General features: G+C 40.0%; 1 protein-coding gene across 2 annotated transcripts in view; it reads right to left on the bottom strand.

Annotated features, from left to right (window-relative positions):
* Positions 1-20,355, bottom strand: part of MSRA (methionine sulfoxide reductase A) — a 464,462-nt gene that overhangs the window by 257,599 nt on the left and 186,508 nt on the right. Inside the window, exon 1 of one of the 2 annotated variants that reach the window (XM_037812808.1) lies at positions 15,278-15,323. The exons of the other annotated variant lie outside the window; for it this stretch is intronic. Within the exon in view, the coding sequence (XP_037668736.1) occupies positions 15,278-15,308 (31 nt within the window). The 5' untranslated portion in view covers positions 15,309-15,323. Of the gene's footprint in view, positions 1-15,277; positions 15,324-20,355 lie in introns of those variants that run through there. 2 annotated transcript variants of the gene reach the window in all.

The raw sequence follows: 20,355 nt of genomic DNA, 5'->3' as shown, positions 1-20,355 counted from the left end.
TTGCGTATTCTTCTGGAAAAAAAAAAAAAAACGGCCAAGACTTACATCAGTCCACACCATTATGAAACAAAAGGTAGTATAATACAAGTGGCTAAGAGCAAGACAGCCTCACTTTACATCTTAGGTCCCTCTCTTCCTAGCTGTCTGACCTTGGGTTAGTCATTTAACCTCCTTGTGCCTCAGTTTCCTCATTTGTAAGAAGAGAATAATAATGGTATCTTATGGGTTGTTTCGAGAATTAAGTGAGTTAATATATGTAAAGCATTTAGAATAGTGCCTGGCACATAGTAAACACTATGTTTACTGTGTTGGGCTGTTATTATAATCCATGTGTGAACTTTTTTCCACACAAAGTCTGAGACAGGAATGGAAAATACATGGCACATATTTGTCTCTCTACCATTTCCACACCCAAGGCAGACATCACTAATCAATCACGGCATGCTTTCGTAATGGCCCCAACATAACTACAAAATCCTTTCTCAACATGGCGCACCACAGAGTCTCTTATTTAGCGATGGCACGTGTGATGAAATCATTTTGACATTCCTGGTCTAAGTAAATATAACAGAGAGATGGCATAAAGAAAGAAGTCATTTCCTTTCTCATTTCTTCATGTAAATTACAATAAAAAACCTTTGAAAATCTCCAAAAACCTATACATAGCTTCAAGGAAAGGAAAATGGGGGGAATCCGAGCTATTTTCAATTCCATAATGAGAGAATGGGGAGTCCCTTGCAACCAAGCAGTGGCAGTTCTATTCCTAGAAACCAAGGCTAAACAGAAGAGGCATTTTCCCATTGAAACTCTGCTAAGGCCAAAACACCAGAAGTCCTATACTTTTAAACATATTATAGGTTAAATAAGACTGGGAGGTGGGAGTGGCACTAACCTGGGAAACTTAACCAGTACTTCTGTTTTTTTTCTTTTCAAATTTGGAGGCACATATCATGACAGAAACAATCCTACTTCCTAAACAGAAAAGCCCTTTTATTGTTTTGACTTAACTATCGATCACTGGAAAATAAACCAACCGAGTATGAAATGGAGACAGAAGGAGTGTCTGATGGGGACGCTGGTTGCCCAGCCACAGCAGGGTGGACACTTCAGATCTGACCCTGCCCCGACTCTCCGCTCCAAAGCCACACGCTCCAGGAGGACAACCTCCGCTGATAGCAATGACTTGTCCTCAGTCAAGGGTATATGAGGACGAGGAATAGATTTTCATTTATCTTGAAAGCCTAGTACTTGAGGAATAGCAAGGTTAATTAGCACAAGATCAGGTCAAAGTCAACTTTTGCTGAGATTTTGAAGGGGATTTGGAGGGCATGTTCAAAAGCTTGAGTAGATGATACTGGCTGCATGTGCGTGTGTGTGTGTGTGTATGTGTGTGTCTAAATGCACTTTGGATTTTATGACTCTTTTCTTCCTTGAAAAAGGTACTGTAAAACTGCTAGAGAACATGCCTGCAATAATGCAGAATTCAGACATAAACCAAACCAAACATGTCCTGTGCTCAAACTAAACTAGAAAAATTCTGATTTTCTGGGTGAGGGGAAGGTTGTTGGGGGAGGGAGGGGGGAACAGGCTGGTGAATAGCAGAGAAGTGGGGGAATTGGAGGATGGGACCCCTTAGTATTCTTCTTTAGGTACAATCTCCTGAAACCTGGGTGACCAAGGGGGCACTCCAAAACCAAAATACGGTCTCACATATTTTATCGCACTGTGAGACCATCTCTCTCCCATCACCTGGTTCTTTGTGGTTCTCTCTTTCTAGGTCTCAAAGTACAAGTCAGCCAGGAACTAAATAGGGTTTGTGTTTTTCCCAAAAGCTCTGGGCTTGAACCAGTGCCTCCCATCTCCAGGAGAGGGGACCACAAGCAGATTAACAAGCATCCTGGGCCCTGATCCTGTCCAAGGTACTGTCCACAGCACTTTAAGGAGGATTTGGCTGCTATAAGTGTTGATTTTTAAAGAAGGGGGATCAGGAGGCCTGAGGAAGCACTCGTTGCCCATCTCTCAAATAGGTTGTTATCTTTAAGTGGGACAAGGGCACTGGGGAAGGGCAGAGGAGACAGGAAACCATGCTTCTAGTCACATGCCCAGAGGCACTGTGGTTCTATATTAATATGGAATTCCTATAATCATTGGCTACGGTGTTTTAAGGTGAAGGTTAGCCAAGAGTAGGTTTTGCCCCCTATAGAGGGCTGTGTATATGGGGAGGGTGCAGCAGGACATGATAGGGTGGTGGTGAGGACCTTCCCCAGCCTGACATCCAACCTCTGCTCTCCACCATCCCATGGCCTAGGAGGTCCAAGTACTTCTTGCTGATTGTGGCAAAAGAGAAAAGCCTGAGCACAACAGGCAGTTAGAAATTGTGGCCATGAGATGCTAGAGAGGGAGTCTCCGACAAAGGTGACGGTGGGAAGGTGACGGGAGTTCCCCACTGCTGTGGATTTCCACGAGGAGAGTGCTATTCTCAAAGCTCAAGGAGGGGAGGCCAGCTCTCATTGTCTTCCTCACATGGTGACCAATGACTTCTGGAAGTGGGGGCTGTCCTAAGAGCAAAAGATACGCTATGTAAGAAACAATAGAAACAGTTAAAGTAATAGAAAATCAGATGAGAACAGTTTAAGATTGTAGCACCAAAATTCAAAAAAAACAATCAGATCTCATCAAGATTTTACTCAGCTAGGTATTGTGGGGGCAAAGATAAATATTCCAGACCTTGCATTCAAGGACATTCATTCAATCAGCAAACTTGTTGAAAGGAAAGTTCCAAGGGAAGATTTCTAGCCAAAATAGCGAGGGGATGAGAATGAGACTGTAGTTTTAAGAATACAACAAACTGTGAAAGTATAACATTTTTATTTTAATGATGTGCCCACTATATTTTTTTGAAGTCTGCTCAGTACACGAGACCACAAGTATAACTACAAACCTGGAACAGCAAGGTCAAAAGCAGAAGTCCCTTTTTGTTCCTAAGAAAAGTGTCCTAGCCTGATCCTGCCTGCAACAGTTCTTCTATGTCCACACGTTCCCTGAGGCCACAGAACTGCCTTGGAGAGTAAAAGGAGGTAAGCCACAGGCCCCAGAAGTCAGCATCAGGATCATTTCTGAACACTCCCCACGCAACTTCCTTGGCTATGTAAAAGATAGTGATTCCATTACCATAGAAAAAGTGGGAAGTGACAAGAGACAATTAAACTTACATAAATAACAAATAGATACATGAACAAATGCTCGATCACAAGGGATGCTATTTTTAATGCACCAAAATGGCAAACACAGAAGCAATGCTCAGTACAGAAGTGGTAGCAGTGACATGGGGACATTCATATTCACAGAGGTATGAATAGCCATAATCTATTTGGAAAGCAATTTGACAACATGCTTCAAAAGTGTCAAAAGCATTCAACCCTTTGACCAGGTAATATCCAGCTATAGGTAGTGTATTAGTTACGATTCTCTAGGGAAACAGAACCAACAGAAGATATCTGTAAATACGAGATTTTACAAGCGTCTCATGTACATTGGTAATAATATAGAGTTGAGTGAGGAAATAAGCAATATACAAACAAGTATCCTATTAAGGAAAGAACAAATGACTGGAAAGGAACATGCTAAAACTGTAATAGTAGCTGCTTCTGTAAACTGAGTTATGGGTGATTTTTTCTTTATACTTTTATGTACTTCCAAAATTTCCTTAAGTAAATATTTTTTTGATAATGAACAAACTATAAAAAGGGAAAAAAAAATGTACAAAGCAACACTTGTAAAAGATGAAAGCTCGAGCCCATCAGGTATATTTTCAGGTTGTAAAAATCTAAGCACTTTCCCCTGAGTCCCACACCTCTGTAAAAATCTTAAGTGAAAATAATCCACAACCAGATTATTTCCTACTTAGTCACAGAAGGACTCAATCGAGGGTCCCCTTCTTTCCAGGTCTAGAACCTTGCAATCTCCCGGCTCACTACCTAACACACTGCACTGGAGCTGTTCAGTAGCTTCCAGACTAACTCAAACCAGCTGTACCGTTGGCATATTAAGTCCTCTCTGATGGGGGCCATCCAGGAACTTGCTCCTGACATGGGTAGAGGCTCTGGAGCTTATGAACCCATGGGTAGGTGTGGGAGGGGAGGGAGACGAATGTTGACTGAGGACACTGGGAGACCATATCCTCACCAGCAAGGCAAAGCACAGGAATCTGTGCTCTGGCCAAAAGAACAATTCAGAACGCAATCATTAAGCACCTGTTATGTGTGCACTTTGCTTAATGTTGGTGATACAAAGATAGTAACACAGTACCTGAGCTCTAGTCACCCTTAACCAACCAAGAAAGACCTATCCCTACTTCTTAGGACTGTGGATCAGAAACATCTATACAAGGTTTCTATGTTCACAGCACTGCTGGCACTTCTTAAAGCATCCTGCTATTCTATTACCAGACTAGCATGAGTTACCAATTCATGCTGCTCTTTTCCAATTAAAACATTCCATCATTGATTACGTGTTTTAGAAGAATTCAATTTTCACTTTGGTAATACTTTTATTAATTACCACATTTAAGAACCATTTCTCGCTTAGGCATCTGTGATAAGGATATAATATTAATTCATGAAAAAGTTCCATCTGACACTAAAGAAATACTACACATGTTAATATATATAGTTCCTAATGACTACCAAAATTAGATAATCCTAATAGAGATTGCATTTAAAATAAGGTTATTAGAAGGATTAAAATCTATATTTCAGCCTGATAAATGTGACATCCCTGTGCATAAGGGTTGAAAATAGTTGTACTGAAAAATACGGTTATTAAGCAAAACAATTTTATCTAAGGTGAGGGTTTTCTAATGATCCTAAGATTTTTCCAGATGCACGTTAAACATAACTATAAAGGACCACACAGAAATCACACTTTTGTTATTAAGAAAACGTTGTCCTTCACAGACTTGTAGAGGCCTATCTTCCTTGGCCTGCATTGCTTTAGTTCCCTACACACAGATGAAGCCATTATTTACTTTCTCCCCAGCATGTGTCAATGTCAGTTCTGCCATATTAAAATAATCTGTGTTGGGCAGAGTACCTGAGTCCTGTGAATGTAATTAAGGTATGAAGTCACAGAAGTATTTTCTCATCATCAGAGTCATATTATCACTTGGGAGCCTAATTGTATGCGTCTGTCTAATACACCATTAAATCTGCCTTTATAAACTGTTCTATACAACACCGTGGAAATGAGGTACAGCAAAGCATGGCTTTCGTAAAACACCACAACACGTAGCAGGCTTATTTTTTGCCTTGTGAACATGCCAGTGGCCTTAAGCAGGCAGCACATTGCCTCTCGATGGTACATCCTCTGCCTAGAGGTTGCAAGACATGCTGTCAGCTGTCAGTCTGCCGATGAACAGGAGAGGTCCCATAATCCCACCTCCCCCCACCCCACCCCCACCCACTTTGACAGTGATAAATGATCGGGCCCAAAGCTCAGCTGAGCCTGATGGGCCCAGACCTCCCCTTGCAATCTGTTCCAGACCAACACCAACCTTTCCCCCAGAACAGCCCTTGTCAGCATCACAAAGCGGGCCTGCTACACTGGAAGCTCAGACCTACTTGCTTTCTTGTTGCTATTCCGTCAAGAAAAGGAAATTATAAATTTATTTCTTGATGGAAGCTCATAATCAAAACGGAAAATAAAGGATCACGGAATATGTTGTTACAAACCGTACAGGAAGCTTGTCTCAATTTTCTTTTCACATTAGAAAAGTAGGAAAGAGACAGTGTCTCTAAGATACGTGTCTTTAAGAAAAGAGGGACAGTCATAGATACAAATACAGGTGTCAAGTTTGCCCTAAAGTTAATCTCTATTAATAACAATAAGGCTTCCAATTTATTATTGAGGGTCAGGAGAAAGAAAAGTTTCTAAGGGGGATAAATATTGATAAAGAGATGGAACATTAGCAAGGTCCATCAAAGATCAGTCTAAAATGCAGTTTAGCTCATGTACAAAGATAGTTGTTACAGGATCATGTGTAAAAAGTGACACCAACATTTTGCATAAAAGCATATGTTGTAGAATAATATGCGCCCATTACAAAGAACATGGTAACTATAGATACAGATAAGGAATTATGTATGAGATAAACCATTAACTGGAAAAATCAAAACGCCGGATAATATGTATGACATGGTACAATTTGTGTTGAAAAAGTCTTTTACCTCTTGAACTTTGAACTATGTGACATATTACTTTTTCAAAAATAGAAATAAAAAGTGTTTAAAAATATCTCCAGTCTTTGCTAGCATGGCGAACACCCCCTAGAGCCCCAAGACCCTCTTTCTAGTGGCTGTGGGCCGTGCGACACTGCATTTGTCCAAAAGACAGAGGAGTGGTCTGCAGCAGGCAAGCAGCCACTGAATGCAGATGCTTAAGTTTTATCCATCCCAGGACAAATGCCAAAGATGATCCTATTTGTATCATATAGTAGCAGAAATGCAACCCAGCTTCAAAATTCTGTAATTCACAGTATCCTAAAAGACCTCAACATCGAGACATCACTCCACTTCCTCTCTAACACTGGTCTGCATTCTCCAAAGTAATATGCTAATTGTCCTCTTGTTAAGGGGAAAGGATTTTCAGAGGATCAGCCATTCCAAATTTTAGATGGAATTAAATACTTGCTTAAAAATAAGATGTGTTTCAGTGTTTAGCCCTTTTTATTTAGAGATCTGAGCGGTGGGGGGAAGGGAGAAGGAGAAAGGGAAAAGATGCACACATCACCAAGTACTCTGCTTTCTGGAATTTGGTATGTATTTGGACTATTTCTCTGTCCCTCCTGCCTCCCATCTTTTGTTTCTCTTTCCCTTTTATTTTCCCTGCATATTCTAATTCTTACTAGAGAGACAGCACTTAGAGATCAGCTGTCTGAAAATTTCAAAGGACCGGTCATTCTGATAGAGCAGGCCTGGTCATATGGCTAATTAAGGAAACTGGATAACTCAGTGCATATTCAAAATCTTCAACTATGGTTCTACAAACAACACAGAAGGGGATTTTAAGATGCTTTTATGCTTTCTCCTGTGAAAAAATGATGCAAAATAAAATCTTAACCCAGGGAAGTTAAGTGGAGATGGGGGTGAGTCTTAAAACATGATCCAGGAACAACACTTTTGGTCATGTGACTAAGTGGAGGGATATAAATTAGAGGTGGCAATGCAAGATCTAATTGGTTATCTTTCTCAAATATATGCTCAAGAAAACTCTTGGATATTCAAGCAATGGGTCAATTGCTGAATGAGTTCTCTAATGATTGCCTTTGCTTCCTGCATACTTGGTATTATCAGGCATGGCTCTCAGTTTAGCAATGCTCCAGCAGACAGCCTTACACTGAACCCAACAAGGGGCCCACATGGTCGTCTCACTCAACTGGACACCATCGACTTCCACACTGAAAACGGGCTTAAAGAGAGTCTAAGGCAGGCAGGCTAAAAATGTTTCTCATGCACTGAATCTAAGCGAGTGTTTGTTTGGAAATACCTGATTAAGACCATAATTCTCGAAACGTAAAAAAAGACTATAACCTGATGTAGCAAATATAAAGGGATTTCAGTACAGAACCTGCATGAAGTCTGGTTTTGAGAATTATCTATTGATAGGTCCTCCAAGCTCTTACGTGAAGAGTAAATTATAGTAATCTCTATTTTCCAACACTTTCTCTTCCCAAAAGGCTGACAGCTCAAAATGTAAACTTGTGGAGAAGGTTCCTGGGGAGGACCTACTGTAATTCAGGCAATTCCCAAATTAAAAGTGAGTCACATTTCAAAAGCATATTTATAAGATGAACATCTAGGATACAGAATCCATTTTCCTGTGAACATGGGAAATGATGGTGAGCTAGCCAACAAGGAACTATCCAAACTATAATGAGTCTCAAATATGACTCCTTCCTAGGATTCTAACCACTATTTATGGATTATGTCTTCAATGGGAAAATCTATTCTAAATTCTACTCTATAACAACAAGAATGCACTCTTCCCAGCTGGTCAACTTGGTTGCAAGCTATGAGTAGAGACAAGAAAATACTTCCCTACTTTCCCAAGCAGCCAAGCTACTAACCTGACTATAGAAAGAAGTCTCCACACTGTTATCACTATGGAAAGGATATTTCCTCCTAGGGAGAGGAGGAAATCCCTTGTTGCACAATAGCTACTATATAAAAGCAAAGTATATTCTAAAGTCAGAGGTCTACTTTCATATTCGACTATTTGGGTGGTTCTGGGTCAGGGTTTCCCATGCGGCTGCAATCAAGGTGTCAGGTGGGCTGCAGTTATCTGAATGCTCAGCTGCAGGAGGATCCACTCAAGCTCATTCACACAGTTGTTGGCAGGCCTCAGTAAGCTTGAGAAAGGAACCTCCCCCAGTTCTAAATATACAGCCGCAAGTTTTTTGATGCTCCTCCCATCAAGAGGTGGAGCTTAATTCCCTTTTGAGTATAGGCTGGACGTAGAGATTCACTTCTATTGAGTAGAATCCAACAGAAGTGATGGGCGGTCAATTCTGAGAGTCTTTTTTATAACTTGAAGTTTCAAAGACGACTGCAACTTCTGTTTTGCAGCTCTCTTGCTCTCTGTTGGATGGCTTGCTATAGGGAAAATCAGTGACCACGTCATGAGGCAGCCCTCTGAAGAGACCCACGTGGCAAGAAACTGAGGCCTACCAACAGCCATGTTAGCATGAAAGCAGATCCCACCCCCAGCTCAGCCTTCAGATGACTGCAGATACAGAATCCTGATGCCTTCATTACAGCCTTGTGGGAGCCCCCTGCGCCAAGGGTACCCAGCTAACCCATACCCAGATTCCTGACCCAAGTAAACTGTAAATGAGCATTGTTTTAAGCTGCTAAATTTTGGGATAATTGATTACATAGCAATAGATACCTAATATATCAATATGATCAAATAAAGGAAAACCAGTGTGATTTTTTTAGCAAAGCAAACTAATGGTATAAGTCAGCAAATCAAATAATCTTTTATAAAGCCATTTTTCAAAGGAAAAATATATTTCCAGTCTAACTGATTTACAAATCAACCCCTGGAAAATGACCCATTTCTAAATTCGAAACTCTATGTAATTTATTTTCTCCACAAACTTTGTTCCCTAGTGTCCTGGGATTGCTAAAACAGGCATTCCTGAGCCACTAGAACCTAGGAATAGCCTATAAAATATCAAAGTAAGGCTTTTAGCACTTTTGCAATAAATCTGGCAATTTTTATTCATTTGCATTATCCAGAGGATTGTTAGTTGCTTTTCCTGCTGTTTTGTTTGAGGAAGTTATATCTCTGCCTCATAGGGCTTACAAAAACAATGAAGAAAAGTGTTTTTCCAGAATTCCCAGGGAGGCTAAATTTAAATTCATGCCAAAGGCCTAACTGAAATGGAGAGAATTTTCTGTATTTCTTTGGGGTTTTGTTTGGCTGCTTGGTTAGGAGAGTTTTTGGACTTCTTTCTTGGATTAGACGGAAGATATTGGATTATTTCCATTCGTATTGATACCTAAAGGAAAAATGCCCCCCCCCTTTTCTATGGGAAGAAAAATCAAATCTTAGAGTTAAAATTGTTGCTGACATTAAATGAGGTTATTTACAAGCCTGGATACTTCACCCATAGCAGTCTAAGGTCATAGTACCTCTATTATAAGCAGCAAAACAGTGGGACCCTATTATATCCTGGGTTCATCAGTTCCTCAAGAAATTCTAAACATCTCTGCTAAGAAACACCAAGCAACCCTAGGAGGGTAGATCTGGAGCTGATCATTTGAATGATGTGGGAAAATATGATCCTGGCTGACTGATTGCTGAACTTCAGTTCTTGCATAAATATCACTCACCACTCTCTGGTCTTCTCCTCCCTCATTCTACTCAAATCCCAGGAAGGGAGCAGAGGGCAGGAGAAAAAAAAATACCAGGTGACTACACAGTCATGCCTCTTGCCTGTCTTAAAAATTAGAACAAAACCCATAGGTCACAGTCTCTGGTTTTTTTCTCAACTCAAATATTGCTTACAAGAAATTCCTTATATAGCGGTCTGGGTCCAATCAAGACCCAGAAACCACAGAATAGGTTAAACAGGGAAAGCTTAACAAATAATTATTAACTATGATTTTTTTAAAAAAGTAACTACAAGATATAAGGAAACTCTCTGTGTTACACTAGGGCTAATAGAGAACTCTCAAAGAAGGACAAATGAGATCTGGAAGGGGGTCAGAATTTACTGGAGAAGTTCTGGTTCAAGCCACACGATAACGGAGGAATCATTGACTTGGCCAGGTCACAGCTGATCTGGAATTGCTGGGCAAGCAGTAAGCCACCTCTGGAATGTACACAGGTGTTCTAGTTTGCTAATGCTGCCAGAATGCAAAACACCAGAGACAGACTGGCTTTTATAAAAGGGGGTTTATTTGGTTACACAGTTACAGTCTTAAGGCCATAAAGTGTCCAAAGTAACACACCTAGCAATGGGGTACCTTCACTGGAGGATGGCCAATGATGTCCAGAAAACCTCCGTTAGCTGGCGTCTGCTCCCAAGTTCTGGTTTCAAAATGACTTTCTCCCAGGACATTCCTCTCTAGGCTGCAGTTCCCCAAAAATGTCACTCTAAGTTGTACTTGGGATATTTGTCCTCTCTCAGCTTCTCCAGAGCAAGTCTGCTTTCAATGGCCGTCTTCAAACTGTCTCTCATCTGCAGCTCCTGTGCTTTCTTCAAAGTGTCCCTCTTGGCTGTAGCTCCTCTTCAAAAGTTCACTCTCAGCTGCACTGAGTTTCATCTGCCCGCCAGCTCATTTATATGGCTCCACTGATCAAGGCCCACCCTGAATGGGTGGGACCACACCTCCATGGAAATATCTCAGAGTTATCACCTACAGTTGGGTGGGACATATTTCTAATTTCCTAATCCAAACATTCCAATTTAATCCCCACTAATATGTCTGCCCCACAAGACTGCATCAAAGAATATGGCTTTTTCTGGGGGACATAATACATTCAAACCCTCACAACAGGGGAGGAGAAATCAGCAACCAGTGGCATGGATATACAGTGAGAGCCCAGGCACCAGCAGGGACAGGTGGCCTTTAGAGTGTGTAAGGGCTCTGGGTGCTGGCATGGACAGGAGGCTTGTCACACTGGTGGCACAGGAACTCTGGTTTCCCCATCAAGAAGACTGCAGAAACGGAGTCACTGGGCCAAAGTTGCAAGGTCCCAGAGGAACTGCATACTGGGCCCCTGGCTAGGGCAGGCTCCATTTGAGGTCCCCCCACCTACACTCCTGACCCCTAGCCCCCAAAGGAAGCAGCAGAAGAGCTTTCTTCTCCTGCAATGCCCCCCCGCCCCCACCCCAGCACTATCTACTGAGAAAGCTTAACACTGCACACTGTAAAGGAGAAATACTAAAAAAATTCCTTTACTAAAGGGTGTGTTTAAACTGAGAAGCAATAAATTAATAACTGATACATCTTGAAAGACACACATTACAAAAACTGACACAAAAATAGAAAATCTGAATAGAAAATGTGAATATAAAACTCTGGGCTCAGTTTCACTAGGAAATTCTAAATATAGTTAAGGAAGAAATCATATCAATCCTACACAAACTCCTTCCAAAAACAGAGGTGGAGGGAATGCTTTCTAGCTCATTTCATGAATTCTCTTGATACCAAAACCAGACAAAGACATGAAAATTACAGACAAATCTCCCTTAAGAACACAGACACAATCCTTTAATAGATATTGAACCCAGGATTATATAAAAAGTATAATAATCATGACCAAGGGGGATTCATCCAAGAAATTCAAAATTGTTTTAATTTTCAAAAACTCAGTGTCATTTACCCCATTATCAGACTAAAAAGGAAAAACATATATACCTCTCAACAGATGCTGAAAAAGCATTTGACAAAATTCAGCACCTATTCATGATTTTTAAAAAAGCAAAAAGAGAACTTAATAAAAGACATCTATAAAAACCCTACAGCTAGCATCATATTTAATGGTAAAAGACTGAATGTATCCACCTTTAAATTGGGGACAGGGCATGAATGCCCACTCACTCTACTTCTATTTGACATTGCAGTGGAGGTCCTAGTCAGTTCAAAATGGCAAGAAGAAATAAAAGACATACAAAAGAGAAAAGGAAAAAAACTTTCTACATGCAGATGTGATTGCATAAGTAGCAAGTCCTAAGGCATCTATGAAAAATCTATTTGTAGTCATAAGTAATTTTATCAAGGTCACAGAATACCAGGTTAATATGCAAAAATCAACTGTACTTCTATAGTAGCAACGAATAAATGGGAGTTGAAATTATTAAAAGCAGCTCTATTTACAATAGCATCAAATAACCAAAAAAGGGAAATTTTTAACAAAATATGTCTAAGACTTATACATCCTGAAAACTATAAAACATTGCTGAGAGAAATAATGGATATATATACCATTTTGTGTTTGTGGATTGGAAGACTATGATATTAACATACCAAGATGATAATTCCCCCCAAATTAATTTATACATTCAACACAATGCTGATGAAAACCCCAGCAGGCTTTTTATAGAAACTGAGCAGTTGATACTATTTTCATATGAAAAAAAATCAAAGGACCTAAAATAGCCAAAAAATTTTGAAATATAAGTTGGAGATCTTACACTACTCAATTTTAAGACTTACCATAAGATACAATCCATCAAGGCAGTATAGCACTAGCATAAGGACAGTCTTTAAATGAGTAAAACAGAATCGAGTACAGAATTGAGTTTTGACAAAAGGTACTGAGGTAATCCAATCAGGAAAAAATAATCTTTTCAACAAATGGTGCTGGAACAATTTGACATCCATATGGGACAACATTAACCTCAATTCTTACCTCACACCACACAAAGATTTCGCTTGAATTGACTGTAGATGTAAATGTGAAAGTGTTCATAATCTGAATACGGCTCTCCATTCCTTATCTGATTGATTTGAATTGTATCAATATGGAAATAAATTCAAAAACTTTCCCAAGTCTACCTCTACTTTTATTGCTATTTTCACATCCTCACAAAACCTCATGAAGGAAAAGTGTGACTATTAAAGCATAGCAAGAGGGAGTTTTTTTTTTGTGGTGGTAGAACAGTACTGTATCCTGATTGTGGTGATTGTTACACAAATCTACAGAAGTGATAAAATTTCATAGAACTATACACCAAAAAAGTACATCCAATAACTGATGAAATCCAAACATCTATATTTCAGTTAAAAGCATTCTACTGATGTCAGTTTCCTGGTTTTGACAATGTACTGTGATTATGTAAGATGTTATCATTGCTGGAAGCTGGTTGAAAGGCACACCGGAACTCTCTACTATTTTTGCAACTATGGGTCTTAAACTCTTTTTACATAAAAGGTATTTTAAAAACTTGTGAGAAACCATAACATAAATATTCCCTCATTGTCTGAAATGAGAACTTAAAAATAATCAAAGCTTATAAAGCAAGTTGAAAAGATTTTTCCTTCCCAGAACATAATCTTCAAATTTCCAGAGTACTAAACCATTCATTTTAATTAAATTCCATAAGTTTATAGCATGTATGTACAACTATTTCAAAGAATTGAATAACTGCTAGTCCAGTTTCTTTACTGCAGTATTACAACTGTAAAACTGCTCCTGAATAGGGAAATAGCCAAGTATAAAGCTCCCTGCTCAGTGGTAACATGATGTTTACTTGAAACACCTCTAAGCGTCATTTAAGAATAGTGATTCATTAATTTTATTCTCTCTCTACTGCTTACTAGTAACACTTAGTATAATCAAACCAGTTTGGAAAGAAATAGAGAGGAAGAAGGTGCTCCTTGTAATTACAATGGACAATCTACCTAACTTTTCATTTTCTCATTACAAAGCACTAGGTTGTACTGAAATATATTTATAAATGCTCCTTTTGGACTGTGGAATGGTCATTTCACAGGGTGCATGCCTAAATCAAGCACCTATCTAGTATCCTAGCGGTAGCATTCCTAGTGAAGTTCCTAACATAAAATACGGGGCAGAGGAGGAGGGGTGTGGAAAGCTTGGGTAGTATTGAGAGTTAAGTTCCTTATTAAGTCTCCATTTCCTTTCATATGTTTCTTTCCAAATTCCACAAATAGACATAGTATTTTATGAAAGTTTTTACTCTTTGACACACCCAAGAGCAGGTAAAAAGCAAATCCTTGAAGGGACTCCAGAAATCACCAGCCAAGTTTCAGGCCATGCAAAGACCCAGGGTCCACGGGCACTGTGATCACGTGGAAACCAAATGTGGAGACGTTCAACACTGTGCTTTTCGTGGCCAAAAGAAGATAGCCAGCAACTGATCATCCCCTCTGCTGAAGCTTCCACATTGGGGAAGCATTCTAAAGCAGTCCTCTGTACTACAACAGCAGGTGCCTCTGTCTTTAAAATCTAGTTGAGATTAAAAGAATTGCTAAATTTGAAACTCAATTTGAGACCCAACTGAAAGAAACCCTCCATGAAATTGTTCAGAAACAAAAGCAATCTTTCTGCCAACACTAAAAAGCATGAATTTACAAGATCAACAATCAGAATGGCTGATGACAGCTCACACAAAAAAGATCTAAGCCTGGTATTTTTACAAAAAACCAAAGCAAGACCTTTTTCTCTATACAAAGCTCCAAGATAAATGACAGAGAATTTAAATCTAACATTTTCACTGAAAAGACAATAGCGGCACAGCAGGACTGACCTTATTTTATACATAGGCAGCTATCTCCTTGGTGTCACCTCTCCCACCCCACCACCATCACAGTCACAGCTGCCCGAAATCCCTTTAGGAGATGACAAAGCGTTTCACCTGCAGTTAAAGGCTTAAATTGTCAGTGCTTCCAGACAACTCACACAATGACAATTTTACCCAAAGGTAAATGATTACTATCCAATTATTTCTTAGAAGAGGGGTTGGCAAACCATGGCCCACTAGCAAAATCCAGCCTGCCACCTGTTTTTGTATGCCCCATCAGCTAAGAACAGTTTTTACAATTTTAATGGTTGAAAAGAAGAATATTTTGTGATACTTGCAAATGATATGAAATTGAAATTTCCATGCCTATAAATAAAGTTCTATTGGAACATAGCCACACTCACTCGTTTATATATTGTCTATGGCTGCTTTCACTCTACAATGGCAGAGTTGAAAAGCTGCAGCAGAGACAGTATGGCCCACAAAGCCTAAAATACTTACCATCTGGACCTTTACAGGAAAAGTCTTCCATACCTTGTCCTGGAACAAAGCTCTGAGAGGCAGTGTAGAGGGGGATGAGAATGAGGGCGTAGGAAGCCTCTCTTTCAATACATAAGTAAACACACAATAGGGAAAGGGCCTCCTGAGAAAGGGCGAGGAGCACAGAGGCCAAACTTTGCTAACTCGCTACTGTGTCCAGGTCCAGTAGGGGAATGTGTTATCAGTAAAGGTAATGCCAATAAGAGAAGAGTGGAATATAACGCAGGAAGATCCCTGGCCCACAGGCCAAAAGAATTGAGTGCAGAGCTCTGCTGGGCACTATGCCCCAACAGAAACAAGCCTTTGAGCATGTCACACAACCTCTCTGAGCTTCAATTTCCTTTTCGGAGAAATGACTGAAAACAATTTCTGTCTTACAGAACTATTGTGAGAATTGTGACGGAATGACCCACGTGGCTATCCACTGGTAGAAATCTCGGACAGACATCTGAGGTGGAGGGAATACAGGGCACAAAAGCCCAGGGGATTAAGTGAATGGTTAGTAAAGATCATCGCCTAGGATCCAGTGAAAGATGGCACAGTAGCTGAGGCAGAAAAGGCAGTCAAGGTCCAGATCTCAAAGGTTCTCAAGTATCATGTGCAACTCTTTTCCTTCATGCTCCCTTTCATTAATTTGTCTCCCTTCTCTGTTCATGCTCTTCTTCCCAGTGACTCTCAAAGACACTCTTGAGTGTTCCTGGCATACCAGGGCACCAAAGGTTAAACTGTGCCCGTGGCTCTAATTACATAGCCCAAAAGCATCTTCAGAGCATCTCTTCTGAGGTAGAAGTAGGCTTTTCTGCCTTACCTCACCAACTCATCATTAGATCATTTGACCTATTTGCCCCCCAACTCTTAGGTTAAATCTCTGGGGGAGACCTATATCCCCAGCCGGTAAAATCTTCCAGCTGCTGAGTGAGAACTAAATGAGATGCCTGGAATTCTGAGTAATTTATAATAAATTCTAATGACTGCTAGGCCCCGGTTGTGATGCATACTGATGAACTGCCCCTTGCAGCCAGCTGCCCTCAATCACCAGGTGTCCACAAGGGGATTCACATTCACTAAGTACACAGACAATCTCTAGAGATGAAAGATCAGCAGAAGAATACAAATACGGGAGCCTTTTAGACTTCAGATAGAGGATTTCATGGTAAATGTTGAGAATATTTACAAAAAGCAAAAAGTAAAAGGAAAGAACAGTTAAGAACCATGTCTCAGCCCTGCGTAGAGCTCATAAAGCTATGTATGCAAACTATTCTCATGCTTTATTCAATATCATTTACTTTCTTTCCCTTCTTTCACCCTTCCTTCCTCGTCTTTCGTAGGCTGTGTGATAAAATCAAGCTATTTTCTGTTCAATTTGAGGATTGGATTTGGAGTCAGAAGATACAGGTATGAAGCCTGGCTGTGTACAATTAATTGTGTGACATACACTTGTGTGTCCTTTGAAATATCACCTAACTTTTCTGAATCTAGATCCCTTCACCTATCAAATTTGGGCCATACCTGTCCTACCTGCCTGCCAGGGTTGTTAGGTAGAACAAGTAATAACATATGGGAAGATGGACATGGTAAGCTTAAAGCTATTGGACAAATCTAATGACTCCTAACTGCTGTTTTATCTATTCTTCTTTAAAAATTTCTTGCCAGTTTCTAAAAGGACTGATCAGGAAAGGACTTAAAAATAATCTAGAACTCCACGTAAATTGGGCCATTTGATCCCAGCCTGGAAGGAAAAGGGGGCTCTTTCTGCCATTTTTACAGAGTATAAAATAGTGGGGGAACCTTCCACATTTAGAGAGAATGTAGCCATTAAGGTTTACAGTTCCCCAGGACAGGAAACTCATACCCCATGCTTCACGGAAAGAAATTGAGTCTGTAAGTCTCTAAGGGGAGACTTGACGGAATGACTTCAGAAACTGGCAATGTACAAGTAAGGGAAGCAAAACTCCACAACTAACACAAAACAGCCTCAGCTTTCCCTCCCCTGATACCACATCATCTTTATCTCCAGCTAACAGAAAAGAAACCATGCCTCTCTATCTAAGCTTCCAGGGAAGAGGAAAAAGAGGAAAAAAAAAAAAAAAAGTCTGGAGACAATCTCCCTGCCATGGATTTTCCTGCCTCTTGCTCTCTGCTCATCCATATTTCTTTCTACCCAATCTGAACTTCCATATTTTATACCATTTTTGCCTTCCTTGACCATCATTGCTTCAAGCTCCTAGACCTTTAGCCTGCCATTGATTGTGGCTATCAGGGACTCTCAAGTACTGCTCACTTCTTCGTTTTAAGATTCTTCCCTGGTGAGCTCAGGGAGCACCCAGCTACTTTCTAAACCTTTCACTTCCTGACCCATTACTCACATTTGGCTCCTGGCAAATTGAGGCCATAAGTACCAAGTAGCATGCCACAGATCTGTCTTCTGTTAGTTCTCACCCAGACCCAGTTCTGACAATAGCTTAAAATGGCACACTCGTGGCCAAGACCAATGCGGCTAATGTAGCACCAAGTCTGGAGAGTCAAACAGGCCTCAAGAGCTAAAAGCTAAGACTGAAGATAAAGTAAACTGTAAACGTGAGGAATTCTTCATCTGGTAGTCTAGAGCATTAAATAAGTCTTTGAAGGAAAATGCTAAAGACAATAGGATGGCTAATTGGATCATGGAGTCTGTTGTTTTAAAGACTCTAAACTATATTATCTGCTCTAAAGACATGTTGCTGTAAATGGAGGAAAAGTGTAGAAAACATAAGATTTAAGCTGGATAAGTTTAAGCAGAGCCTTAATATCTTGGATCTCAAACAAAACCCAAAATGGGCCATTCATATCCCAAAACTGTGACCTGGGACCACCACATAGTGGTAGTGCATTTAAAACATGCAGACCAATAAAACTTCATCCTTGACCACCCCCTTGAGCATAGCTTTATGAGACATCCTGAAGCAGAGGATCTAGTTAGGCCGTATGTAGCATTCTGAATTGCTGAAACTGCCAAGAACACACCTAGATTACATTCCTCAGCCTTCTTCGCTGTTAGCCACATGAACGAATTCTGGTGGATGGAATATGGGAGAAGAGATACATCCTCTTCCTGGAACAGACCACAAAAACCTCTCACATGATTCTCTACTTTTGTCTTCCCCCATGGCCACCTGGATGTCGGCAGCCAAGATAACCTTGGAAGCCACATGCTGAAGATGACAGTCTCCCTCAACCTGGACCCCTGAACAACTAATGGAACAGAGAGGCACCTGCCCCAAGCCAACTGGAATCTGTGCAAGCAAAACATTTCTGTGTTGAACCACTAAGATTTCACGATTTTTTAGAGCAACTAAGATTAGCTTAATATACTAGTTACTACAGAGTACAAGAATGTGTGAGAGGACACATGCTTCAGAATACAATAGACGGAATAAGACACTGTTCTTAAAACAAACATCATTCTTCAAATATGAAATTATTTCTTATTGCCATTCCAAGACAAAACCATTCCAAGACAAAACATTCTCTTTTCAGAATGACTGAAATGCAGTTTCAACATGCATTATATTTATAAATGCTAGAGCTGAAATCAACCACAGCGATCATTCAGTCCCACCTCTTTACCTGAAAGATAGAGACCATGTCCCAGAGAGCCCCAGAAGAGGGAAGCTGAACCCCTCATCTTCTGTTACCTGTGTCCTTACACTGAGTGCAAATCCAAATATCTGCAGCTCCTCTAAGAAACTGGATTGATTCAAACTTGAGAATTTTGCTATATTTTTTAAAATAGGTGATGACTCTATCTTGTCATCACATTACTATAGAGGTAAATACAATTCAATTATTAAATGATAATGCTCATGTGTGGGGCAGCCATGACATAATGATGAGACACTGACTGACTACAGATACCAAAGTGAACTGGATATGCCAATGGGAAAATTATTATAAGGAGGATGTTTTAACTCTTTCTAATGTCCCTGAATCAACAAGGGCATCCAGAAACTTGCAATCAGGTTAAGTCCTAAGAGTTATGTCCCTCTAGTAAAAACAGAAAACAAACAAAATTATCAAGAAACAAACAAAAGCCTTATAAATGGCTGAATCCCTTCAAGCAGGAGCCACCCTGTTCTCCTCAATCACAAAGAACAGTTACCGCTCTGGTGCTTTAATCTACTAAAACATCACGCAGCATCTCACCTTGGTTCCAATCCTTGATAAAACTGAGAGCTTCCAACATCAGTTACTTTGAATTTCAACTTAAGAAACAAAATCTGAATTACCAAAATGACCATTATTTTCACTGGTGTCCCTGCAAAGTGTTCTGAATATATGTTTTCAGTAACTAAGATGACTATTCATTTTTCTTAGATAAAGCAGGTTTATCCTATCTTCATCACCACACTTATAACTCTGTGGCAGTTTTTGTGATACAAAATTAGTGATATTAACAGGTTTTTAAAATTACTTTCCTGCTTGTAATGTTATTGTTGAATAGCAACATTACATTCGGTTTTTACTGTCAGAGAATGTCAAACTAAGTGAAAACTCAGGCAGCATACATACTCCTGAGTCTTCTGGTTTTTACACTCTTAGTTCAAGGACAATGCAGACATTTAAAATGTCATAGATAATTACCTAGACTCTTTACAAATAAGATTACTTGCCCTGATAGAATCACCAAGTTCGCCAGTCTTGGAAATAGATGTACTCATTAGGAGGCGATCAGATGTAAATTATTTGTTTACGTTCCCAAAATAAAATAGGTGGCAAGAAGGTGGCAAGAAGTGGTAAACCTAGAGGTAAGGAGGCCTAGATTCTAGACCTAGTTCTAAGTGATTTTGGATAAGTCACTTTACCTCTTTATTTCCATTTTTTCAACTATAAAACAAGGTGATCCAGAAGACAGTCCTTGAAAGAGATACTCCATGGGTAACATGAACTTGCAACCTGGCATTCAGGCATCTACAGCTTTTTCTTTCCACGACTAGTTTTAACAAATGTCGGAGCTGTTCATAAGTCTACCAATAAAGAATTCCCCAATAAAGAAAGACATC

The sequence above is a fragment of the Choloepus didactylus genome, chromosome 20 (genome assembly GCF_015220235.1).
Source record: "Choloepus didactylus isolate mChoDid1 chromosome 20, mChoDid1.pri, whole genome shotgun sequence".
NCBI classification, from domain to species: domain Eukaryota; kingdom Metazoa; phylum Chordata; class Mammalia; order Pilosa; family Megalonychidae; genus Choloepus; species Choloepus didactylus.
Note: the sequence above shows the minus strand (reverse complement) of the source record. Positions and strands in the feature narration are given on the sequence as shown.